General features: G+C 40.2%; 1 protein-coding gene across 2 annotated transcripts in view; it reads right to left on the bottom strand.

Annotated features, from left to right (window-relative positions):
• Positions 1–11,473, bottom strand: part of LOC137186205 (neprilysin-like) — a 32,932-nt gene extending 21,459 nt beyond the window's left edge. The window contains exons 1-4 of one of the 2 annotated variants that reach the window (XM_067594939.1): positions 10,986–11,473; positions 7,627–7,803; positions 4,878–4,913; positions 3,528–3,689 (exon numbers count right to left, since the gene is read on the bottom strand). In XM_067594939.1, coding sequence (XP_067451040.1) covers positions 3,528–3,689; positions 4,878–4,913; positions 7,627–7,803; positions 10,986–11,028 — 418 coding nt within the window. In that variant the 5' untranslated portion in view covers positions 11,029–11,473. Of the gene's footprint in view, positions 1–3,527; positions 3,690–4,877; positions 4,914–7,626; positions 7,804–8,453; positions 8,688–10,985 lie in introns of those variants that run through there. The other variant, XM_067594940.1, reaches the window with a different exon arrangement.
• Positions 11,474–12,397: the final 924 nt, after the last annotated feature.

Below are 12,397 nucleotides of genomic sequence, written 5' to 3'. Positions count from 1 at the left end.
TACTTGGCCACAAACCTGTGGTCTGCTATCTTTATTTGATATGTTTATGAGAAATGCAGTATTTATGGTGTTGTGCAATGGTTCCGAATGGAATTTTGATATCAGGCAGGTCATGTGAACAAACCATTTATCTCAAAAGTCGTTTGTAGTAAGTACAGACGGACGCTTTTGTTTGTTTTTGTTTTGTTTTTTTATCCTATTGTTACCACAGGAAAAACATAGACATTTTGTCTCTTTGTTATATCATCAACTGTTAGATCAACATCTCGCATGTGAACACTTTTCTGGACGTCACAGCTACCTCAGAGACGTTCAGCAAGGCAGGAAACATAAGCTAGTTCATGTATTGCATGCCGATAGCTAGAATTGACTCTGTACAGTGAAATTTAGACCTGGAGTCATTCAAGAAGCACTTCATGTAAGAGCAGCAGTGTGCTCACACTCACACAGGCACATGCACGTGTGCATGCACGAATGGACGTACGCACGTAGGGCTTAGCTTGGAGATGACTACCACATGCTGTTTCACATTTCTTGACTTATCCTCAAAGCTTCTCTCAGTATACCATCATCCTCTGGCTACAGACCTCCTCCACTTCACCTCAAAGCCCCCCGCTTTTGTGTGTATCTCACCACCTATCTCTTCCTCTATTACTCTCCTTTTGTCTTTTATTTCACCTCGGTCTTTGCCGTTTTTATTAGTTTCGATGAAAATTCTTTCTTTCATCCTGTTTCTGCCTGCTGTACATCCCTCCCTCTTCTTCCTGACAAGCTAGCTTGTAATTAAAATGCTCACAGTCAATTGGGCAAATTATTGCACAGTATGCCACACCTGAGTAGGCGGAGGTGGAAAAAAAACTCACACAAGCACACACACTGTTGTGGTCACAATCAGAGTGCAGATCCTCATTACGAATCATTTATGACCTTTTACAGCAGCAGAGAACAATCTAAGGCATTTACAAGCAACCACAAATCTACTATTCACACACATACACATGCATACAGCCTTTTTATTGCTGTCATGCAGCCTCAAGCGCCGCAGTGTCCAGGTGTTTCCAGGCCCCTGCAGCTGTTGACAGGAAAAGGATCTGTCCATCAGCAGGCGGTGGTATCCAAGCAGGCGGCAGCAGTCAGCCCCAGGATCAGAGGTCACATGTTTGATGTCACATCGCAGAGTAGAGGTCACAACTCTGTTGAGGCCTCACACTGGCCGGGGCTTTTACTTCAGCGTACATTAGTCATTAAGAAAAATTTTAACCCTGACAGCTAGAGGTTGCTACTGTAAGTATTCAAGACTGCACACATGCCTCGGTTTTGACTATCAAGTATAATCTTAAATACACAGCGTTCTCTCTCTCTCACACACACACACAGATCTACACATAGATACACACAAAAAGTAAACCTGAACATGTGTGTATACAATACAGTCTGAGACATTCTTTCTCTGACTGGTAAGCCTGAAGGAATGAGCACAACGCTGACGATTGGTGGAGATTTGAGCTGTTGAATGATTAGGACCAGTTCTTTTAGTCGCTCTGTTCCTTTTTGTGGTAAATGCAATTTGTAGAGCAATAAAGTCAATGATTCTAAAACATCAACCTTTGCACTTTGCCCAGTCTTTCCACATTAGATCAGAAATGCATTTCTCCATTTTTTTCCTCCCTCTCTCTCTCTCTCTCTCTCTCTCTCGTTGTCTCTCTCTCTCTCTCTGTCACTCTCTCTCCCTCTCTTTCTCTCTCTCTCTGTTTTCAGACAGGCAGTAAACATCACCGTCTGATAAATGCAGTAAAAATACAACAAAGTGTGAAATAACACCACACACTTACACAGAGACATGCTATGTACGTAAATGCGCATACGGTAACAAAATGCCTAGAATGAGCCCTTGTTGGGCAATGTTTATTTTGCTTTTTCCCCCCTATGTGTGATTTTTATGGCTGTTAAGACTGCCATGGAGAGGAGAGGACAGAACAGAACAGTACAGAACAGAGGGCATATAATCAAATGTAGGCTTTACTTGTGAATCATAATATCTTATCTTTAAGCAAATCATTGTGAAGAAGCAGGACTCCGAATTTTAATAACACACTTTTATAATTACACAACACAGAATGAATGAAGATGCACTTTTAACACTACAAGCACCCTCGGATGAAGGTATAAAAAATAAATGACTTAATGAGATTATAATGACTACATTATCAACTCTAAAAGCTAATGAATGTTATATTGATCTGTAAAAAGATATTTATCAAGAAGTAAAGGGAAAGCAAGGCCAGTGAGAGCTGTCAGTTCAGAAAGAACAAGACATTTGTTTCCAAAACAATCATGAAACACTCCTCTCTAGAAAACTTATAATTTACCTGTCTTAAGACTTCCAGTAGGTTCCCTATCTTTTCAAGCATAATGTGTTGTGAGCAATTATTGTGAATGACTGTTTGAATTTGGATTTAATTAACAAGCCTATCTGTTACCACCCATATTCAGGTTTGTGTTTAGAAAAAATAATCTACATGTCATCACTGGCTGACACAAGGACAGATAGCAAAAGAAAAAAGAAACAGTGCCCCAAGACACGAGGCTGCATGTTTCTCCATAGAGATTGGACAGATAAAGTACTCGAAGCTGGTGCAAATTATGAGTCCACGAGACAGGCTGCACTTTAAACTCTGGTTTTCCTTTCCCACTAAGGATCAATCTTTCTCACCCCTCTGAATCACTCTGTTTCTCCTGCCCTGCAGGCAATCCGCACTGTCTGTATTGTAGTGGAAGGGACTGGCAGATAAATTGTAAATTTATGGTAGCTTAAGAGTTTTGGTTGTCCGTGAAAAAGTTTGTCCCCCTTAAAGATTGAGCACCCGCTCCTCAAGACTCGACTGGCCTTCTCACAGACATCTTGAGGTGAAGTATGGAGCCACACAAATCCACACGCGCCCACACATTTGCAGTGTAATTTGACCCTTGCTGTATCAACCATGCCACAAGGACACTACTAAGACTCTAATGCATGCTAAAAAGCTGGAAAAACACGTGAGACACATGCATACAGTACAAACTTACAATTAATTTCTCACTACCATGTGTTGACATCTTTTAGCACAGCCTGAACGCAATGTCCACACACACACACACACACACTCTGATAATGCCAGCTCTGTTGACAAACGCTGAGCTCACATGGTAGGCAGCGCTGAAGCCAAACTCCCCTGGCATCTGTGATATCTATAGAGCTGCAATCCCTGAAGGACAGTCCTCTTTAGCTCATATACTCGAGCAACTGATTCAAGCTGTTCTCACTCCTCTTTAAAAGCAAGTGGACTGAAAAAGACTTACTGTTTTAGGTTTTAATCATCATCATCATCTTAATCATGGACTAAATACAGAATTATCACTCTAATGAAAACAAGCAGCGCAGGTCTCCACATCTTTCATAAATTGGTCAGTCTGTCTGTCAGTCTTGTGGTCTTTCTGTATGCAGATCTTTGTTTGTTTGTGTGGGTGCGTGTGTGTAGGTGTCTGACCTTTGAGGATGACCTCCAGTTCGTCTCGTAAGATGTCAAAGGTGCTGTATCTAGAGCTGGTCTCTGGGATGATGTTCTTTTTAAGCCAGCCTCCACAGGCATACTGGTAGAAGTTATCGCAAGGGTCCACGCTAGCATCCATGTTCTCAATGAGACGGGACGCTGCACAACAAAGAGGAAACAAGCTCTGAGAAGTGAAGCAAATGGAAATACTCACCCAAAGACTAATATACTGAGACACAAATCATATAGAAAACTTACTTTCATAGCAAAATTAGACATTAATGCATGTGCTGAAAAAAACAGATTTAACGTGTTAATTACTCAGCTTAAGAGGTGCTGGTTTTGTTACCTTTGGAAAGAGCCAGGCAAGCTGTTCCCCCCTGTTTCCAGTCTCTATGCTAAGCTAAGCTAACCAGCTGCTGGCAGGAACCTTTTGTGAATAGACAGATATAAGAGAGGTATTGACCTCATCTGACTCTCAGCAAGAAACTTCCCCAAATTTTCAAACTATTCTTTTACAAAGATGTGCACTGAACATAATTGAGGAAGAATTCTCAAGAAAACTTTTACATGATGTTGGAAATAATGGAGGAAAGAGCAGCTGAAATTGTGGATCACCTTCACCCTTGGGTGCACGCCAAAATGTTTCATGCTATATACTAATAGTAGAGAGTAACAGAAATCGATTTTTTTTTTCTTAGAAACAGTTCTTTTTAGTTAATGGTTCATTAAAAAATAAAACATAGGCCTATGAAAAGTCTTAATCTTGACAAAAATCTTGATATGCACCCATTTGCATAAGTAAAACCGTATAATAGCAGTAATTGGATTCTAATGGGCACCAATACTGGAAATGTGTTAACTTTCTGGAGCTGCAATTAAATTACATGAGGCAGCCGAGAGATGTCTTCTGACAAGGTTGTCAAGTATGAATGAATTGGGACATTGGTTCCCTAAAAATGAATCAGAAATGAATTGGCATCTGTTGCTAGAATCTAGAGGTAGAGCTATGCATATTTAATTTTTGTTAATTTGTGTCTTAATGAGTTTGCTCAAGCTGTGAATACACTTACTTAGCCATTACAATTTGTTCAACTTCTCTTGTGGGCCTACAGTTGTTCAGAGGTGATCCAAGGACAATAACCCTCTGCAACATGTTTCTACTGATCAGGACTGTTTCTGATTTGAACACTGCTTTGACTCAGAGGCAACATATTCACAGTTGAAGTCTCTGGGCTTTTGCTGCATTTTAAATTTTCCTATTCTGTCCTCCTCTGAGAAAAAATCAAAGCCCTCAGAAGGAGACATTAAAGCGAACGTACAAACAAACACACACACAATGCTTACCTGACTGTGTGCAGTCAGCCGTGGTACAGATTCCATCTACAGGAAAATGCAAAACAAATCATCACTCAGTGGGATTTTTGCAGTCATAATTTATTATGTCAAATACACATTATCTCCCTCCTGTTTCCTTCTTCCTATATTTCTTTCCGTCTCATCCTTCTCAAGATTACAACTACTTAGAAATATTTATTTCACTCTATCAGGAATAATTTAGGTGTACCGTAACTGTAAATCAAAGTAAATCTGACACATGCTAACACAAGCACACACGTGTTTACACAACTGTCATGTGAACTTCATGTGTTATGTATGAATGCATGATGTACACACAGGTGAGTGGACACACAGATATAAACACAGACAAAGTCATTAAAGATCCTCTCTAGACATACAAAAAAACTCTGCTTGGGACAATAAATGGCATCTAATCCTTCTACCTCATTAAAAATCCAGAATGTTTCCTACTTCACTGAAAAGTCAATTCTCAGTGTATGTACACTGGAGGCCTCAAGTTTCCACATCACACTTGTGTAAGTTGGGTATTGGTCCAGAATCGGCTTCAAAACTATTTGTGAAGTCACAAAATCAAATTTCAGTGAGCACAGAGAAACTTTTTGCTTTCAGTAGATGAATGTGAAAACTGCCTTCCAGTGTCAATCTGTGCACATGCATCATTCTACACTGTGAAGCTCAAACATCCAGCTGTAGTAACAAGAAGAAAAACACATTTTTGAGGGCAGGGGGACTTTAAACTTTCTCATTTTCCTGACATGGCAGTTTACACATTTATCAAGCACAAGACTGCCAAAGATAATATTAGCTCAACACAAACTACTACTGTACATATGCCAACCCAGACGGTTTTATGTATCATTAAATGTAATTAGATTGACTTATCTGTAAGGAGTCAGTGTTCTTTTCTCGCTGAACTTCAAACTTGTTCCATTTTGTCAATAATTAATCTATAAATCTATAAATAAGCTGTTTATTCATGTTAATGAAATACTAGTAGATAGCTTTTCTTTTACCACAGCACAGTCATCAGTCATCATTTGACGTAATAAAACTTCTTATCATGTTTCATAACACTGGCCTTACGTTATCTCTGAAAGCAAGCAAGTAAGCATCAGTCAGGATATCAAAGGGGACCTATTATGCTCATTTCCAGCTCTATATTTTTATTCTGAGACTCCACTAGAGTAGTTTTGCATGATTCATAGTTCAAAAAAACTCCTTATTTATCTTATACTGGTCCTTTATGCAGCTCCTCAGTTCAGCTGCTGTTTCTTAACAGGCAGTCTTAGCTCCTGGCTCTTTAAGGACCCCCTCCCAGTGAGCCCACTCTGTTCTGATTCGCCAGCTCTCCAGGGTCTGTCAGGGTCGTGTTAAGTTATTGCTGATGTAAACCCAACATTTACCACTTTACTGCTTCATATTAAAAGCTTTTAAATGACTAAATAATGGGAGACTTTACAGGAAATTAAACTTGTTCCTCGCTGAATTAGGAGGGTTTTTAAAAACCAGTCGACACAACAAGATATGGAGATATTTGGAGCTATTTGTTCAGCGGATCAGTTAGAAACAATGCAGGGAGGAATAGTACGAGCAGAAACACTCATAGTGAGATGTTTGATGACGAGCTGCAGACGACCAGCACACCTCCAACAGGTAAACAACTTATTCTACTTTGCTGTGCTGTGTAATGGAAAAACACTCACAGCGTGTCAGCTCAACTGGAGTCATGGCTCTGTGTGACTACCCCCAAAACAATGTTAAAATGCCATAATGTTAGCAGAGCAGAGCGGTGAACTAATGCACTGTGCGTGGAGCCGATGACCGTATAAAGAAATCCGTCACGAGGCAACATCGGCTCAGGCTGAAAGTACAAAAAAAAACGTTGGAAACCAAGCGTTCAGAGCAGTCTGAAGCTGGTGCTTTTTGCTCACAGGGATTACTTTTACATATATATATGACACTTTGGCCACGTTTAATATGAACATTTGACATTGTAACATTATATATATGACTGAAAATAATGAAAAGCATAATAGGTTCCCTCCATGTTATACTTATACTGTGTCATTGATCTCAATCAGATTCTATTGTTTTCTGATGACGAGTAGCTGGCGGTTGGTTTCATTTGTCATAAATGAATTGATGAAATTTAGCAAGATATAAGTTACACAATTCTTTATAATTTACACAGAAGTCTGAAATATGAAATCTCACAGCATTTTAAGGTGCATAGTAAATGTCTTGTAAAAATTCCTGACAACACAAAGGCAACTCTAAAAAGGATGGTTGCACGCTGCATTCTTCTTTCAGGCTCAGTGGTTGTACTTTTGCACTACACTTTAAAAGCACACAGCTCAAGAGTCTTTTATTCACCTGAACAAAATGCTGTTCTCCAGTGAACTCCTTCATGTTTACCATTAACCATGAACTCAGTTTGAAGTAACAGTCAGGCATAGACACAGTTTCAGGAAAGCAATCTTCAAAAGTTCTAAAAGGTTTGCTCTCAGAAAAAAATAAAGAGTGTCCTCAATGCTCAGTGGCTCTCAGAAATATTTTTCAATTACATGATGAACTTCTTTTTATCACACTCAGGTTTATCAAACTTTTATCAATGTGAATCTGAAGACAGTTTTGAGAAAAATCTTTTCTAACAGGCACTCAGTGTTGCAGATATTTCTTACTTTTCACTATCAGCGGTCCAGCAGAGCCCTCTACCCTTAAATTTAGCACTCACCAGTCTTCTGTGTAGCAAAGAGGATGATGAGAGCGACAATGACGATGAAGAGCAAGGAGACGATTGTAATGAGGCCGATCTCCAGGGAGGTCCAGCGGGGCTTCTTAGCCGACTTGGGGGGGTTGGTCTCTGTCATTCTCAGGTCTCCTCCTTCAGCTGCCGGCTGAATCAACTCACCTGAGAGGAGAAGAACAAAAGAAGGACAGCGAAAACGATTAATCAATTGACAGGAAATGAATTTGAAACAATTCTGATAATTGATTTATAATTTAAGTAGTTAACTGGGCAAAAATGCCAACAAATCTGAGAATTTCCTGCTTTTCTCTGGTTTATATCAAATATTTTGGGATTCTAAACTGTTGGTTGGACCAAACAAGCGATTTGAAGACTGAGAATATGATGTTTTTTTTTTTTTACTGTTTTCTGACATTTTATAAATAGACAAAAAGGGAGCCTGAGGGAGATTTAGATAACATATGAATAAAAATAAATAAATAAAAGGTATAAGTCACATATTAACTAAAAATGAACTAAAGAATTGTTACATTCAACATTTGTTCACAATGTTTTGAATCCTGGACATACATTTTCAACATATTTGTTACTGTCAGCAACATTTACAGATCAATATAAGTATTTTCACACTTTTGGCAACACACTATTTTAATTCATAATTGTTTAAAACTTGTATTTTAATCAAAAAGATCTAAGTCTCCAGACAGGCACAGGCTTAAAAAGGAAAAGACACATGGCAGTAATCAAAAAATAAAGACAAACAGTTTTTAACCAGTCCTGGAGCAAAAGGTGAGAACAATGGAAGTTCTTACCCTCTAGTGGCAGTACGCTCCAGACAAAAAAAGAAACAAACACTTCTGAAGAACAGAAAATAAGATAGACCTTCCCTCTGCTCCTCACTATACAGTGTTGTTCTCCTCTCTGGGGCCAAGTGAGAACTTTACAAAGTTCATGTAACAAGCAGTTAAGTCTATCTCTGAAGGCAATTAATCCTTGATCCCTTACCGCCGCTGCACACACATACACTCATGCAATCACTGCACACAAGCATACACAAACACACACGTCCACAGCCACGCTCTCACACACACTTTTACAGGCTGGTGTCATGAGGCGCCTGTGCAGATGGGCGGGTTTCTCTACGTGCTGGCTGAGATGAGAGCACCGCACAACCAAAGGACAAAGTCTCTTAGCGTCCTTTGAACGAGTAGAAAGCCACAGACACACAACATCACCTACTCTCACACATCCACATGCATCAAACACAGTCACAGTCCTGCTAGATCTCAAATCCCCTTTCATTCCTCTTCATGACAAAACAATAGAGCAATGTAAAGTAAACTCCCCTGGTTAGTCATTATCCAGCCTGGTAATCTGCCATTATTGTATACACCAACCACAGCTCCCTACAGGCTGCTCCCCCCCCCTCCACACTAGCACTCCAGTATGCATGACTTCACTGTGGGTCATAAGATTTACTACAGGAGAGTGGTGGCCCTACATGTAATGGATACCTTTCCTTTTGCAGTGTTTGTGTTTGAAAGATGTGATTCTAGCACAATATATGCAAGACACAAGGGGAAGAGAACGGGGAGGAAAATAAGTGATTGATGCATTAAAAGAGGAGGTCAGATTATATATTAATCAGAACTTCCTGACAGTCTTTCTCAGGCTGCAGGAAGGGGCAGAAACTTAAAGTCGACTTTGCTTTTTTCTTTTCTTTTTGTCTGCGAGCAAACACATCACTGTGACAGCAGTCCCACTGCTCTAATAAAACCATGTGTGCATGTCAGTGTTGCAGAGGGTGTATATTATTTGCTCTAATCCTGTCACGTTGCATGCCAAGAAATGAAACGTATCAGAAAGGAAAAGGGACATAAAGACTAAGTGAAGGAATGTGCAAAAAGGAACACGAGCACAGAGGAGGGAAAGAAAGGTGTAAAGATGGAGTGGGACACTGAGAGGTAGTAAATCATGTTTAAGTGACTCCCTCGCAGTGTGCTGAGGCATGTTAGGTATGAATCTTAAGGAGCAATTACTGTATGTGTCTCTCATGCACTATCACTCATTCATACTGCTTACTGCCGTTTTTAAATACATGATTGAGTTGAGATTTGGATTTGTACACATGCACATAAAGTCAGATAACTCTTGTACACTGCTTCTGTGCCGATTAAGGAACCTCTAACTATTAGCCAGTATGTGCATTACACTGATGCCTTGGAAGACGTTTGCTCTGTGAGAGAGGAATATGTGTGTAACTTATTTGTTATGTGAGCTGTCATTTCTGCTCATGATGTTCCCCTGCTAGCAGTGCGCTGCCACTCTTTTTTTTACTTTTTATAATGTGGCTCTGATGTTTTTCTTTTGTGTTTTTCGGAAGGTATATGCAGCCTGTGTCTGCATTTGTAAGATAATGGTTTATGAAAGGAGTACCCAAAATTCAAAACTCTCTCTTTCTCTCTGTCTCCTCTCTCTGTCGGTCTTTCATGATATATCGAAAACATAAACAGTCCCTATGTCATTGGAGACCTCACAAACCCCTTCAAAATTAAACCCATCATTCACCGAGACACCTGAAAACACCCATGCGTCTGCACACATAAGTCACTATTGACTACTTCCATGAAGTCACTTTTTTACAACCTACATCCATGTCAGTCATGAACATGTATCAAATTGAGCTTGAACAAGTACTGTAATGTGGCCTACTTTAACTTAAAATAACACCTTCACTGGGATATGGATTTCAGCACCGAGCCTATAGCTGCACACTGAAGACTAAATCGCTTTAAAATCATTTTGTGAGAGGAGACTTGATTCCCAGAGGTGCTGTGATCTAGGTGAAATGAAGTCCATTTTTTAAATTGCTTTCCTACTGCTTTTTCTGATAGCAGTATGAATGGAATAAGGAAAATAACTTTAAACGGGATATAACACCAAAGTTACAGCAACCTCACCAGGGACTCAAATACAGTGAGCCAATACTGCAAAGTAAGTTAATAGTATACCTAGTAGGAATTCTATGACATTAGATTTTATTGTTTTCTGGTTGAACCAAATGCAACAAGGTGTTAAAACTCCAGCGATAAAAATATTCAGCTGCAGCACACATTCGCAACCGAGCAAGACGCAGCTTAATGCGTGCCAGCTCTTCATCTCCTGTTGCACGTCGGGAACTCCGAGGGGGGTGGCATGACCAACTGGTGCAAGCTGCCCCGTATCACCCAGCCGGCACGCGCGCACACGCACATGCAAAAAACAATGCACACATACACAACGACAGATACGCACACAGATGGCACCACGTTATGAGAGGCGCTCAGGGTGCGTGAACGACTTACCAGATGTGTCGGGAAATTTTCGGTCGATGATATATATGGGCATCACATCCACTGATCAAACATCCATCAAATCCACAAAGGGAGCGCGAACTGCTGATCGATCTGTTACAGACGATCTATTTGCTTCACCCTGGATTTCAACAAGGCACAAGCCGATCCCGCCTCTCTTCGTCTCCTTCTTGCTTTGGCTTTCTATTCTAGGAGTGCACATTCACACACACACGCACGCACGCACACACACACATGTACACACACGCACACTTACGCACAGACCCTTCACTACAACTGCCTACTGTACTGTACCATATACCCAGTAAGGATCGCTGAATTCAAATGATCCATCAGACTCTTGCGCGGCGCAACTGGTCAAGTGTGTGATCCACAGAGGGGGGAGAGCCCATATTTATACAGCCTATGACATATACTGTAGTGAGGCGGTGAAGTAGCCTTCTGAAGTTCCCCGTTAACCGAGTCGCTACCTCCTCCGTCAGGGCGGCGTTTAGAAGTGACCCTGTCAGCGGCACTTGCTGCCAGTGGCGCCTAAATAGCTCCAGGGCGCAGATTCAGGTGAACAGTGTGATAAAAAATATGTGTTTATCCTAAACACTTGGTGATTAGATATGAAAATGTATACAGTAAAATCCATGTTATATTTACTTAAAGTGCAATGTGGTGTGTTCAACAGCTATTATTATATATCCTAGGGTCAGGGTATTTATGGTCAACACAATGTCTTAATTTTTGTAGTGAGGTCCCACGAAGGTCCCTGCAGCCCCTCTGGGAGACCATTCTTAAAGCATTTAAAACAAAACAACGTAAACCCCTTAATTGACTTATTTGTCTGTGCCTGTTTAAATCAAGTTGATTTACAAGAAGTATGCTGATGCAAGGAAGGCCTGGGTGTTTGAATTGCCAAATACATGTGATAAAAAAAACTAGCTAGGGTATGACTCAATTTATTAAGCGTAAATGTCCATCTTACTGTAACCATGGTTCAGAAGGTTAAAAATATCATCTCTTTAATTCAGGCTACACTTTGAAAATGTGCTAAAATACGGTCAGTGTGGGAGTCAGTGACATGTATACTGTCCTTTGCAGGTCAAAAGACAAATACTGTAGGTGTAAAAGTTGGAGCTATAGGCTTAATCTGGCAGACATAGTTATCAAATAACTCTTTTTCAGGAACATTTTGATGTGTACACTGGAATATAGTCATTGAAATGCTGTTCGAAAATTGGTTATAACCTAAACACCAAATAAAGCTTCGGCACCACATTACTTTGGCTTTTATGGACCTGAAATTCACCATGCTTATGGATTCCTTTAATGTTGTACACGCTGTCCTTGCACAGCAATACATATCAACCACTGAGGCACCGCATAAATGGAAGCATCATCTAAATCATCCTCAA

This window comes from Thunnus thynnus, chromosome 7, assembly GCF_963924715.1.
Source record: "Thunnus thynnus chromosome 7, fThuThy2.1, whole genome shotgun sequence".
In the NCBI taxonomy this organism is placed as follows: Eukaryota; Metazoa; Chordata; class Actinopteri; order Scombriformes; family Scombridae; genus Thunnus; species Thunnus thynnus.
This window is presented reverse-complemented; position numbering and strand designations above follow the sequence as displayed.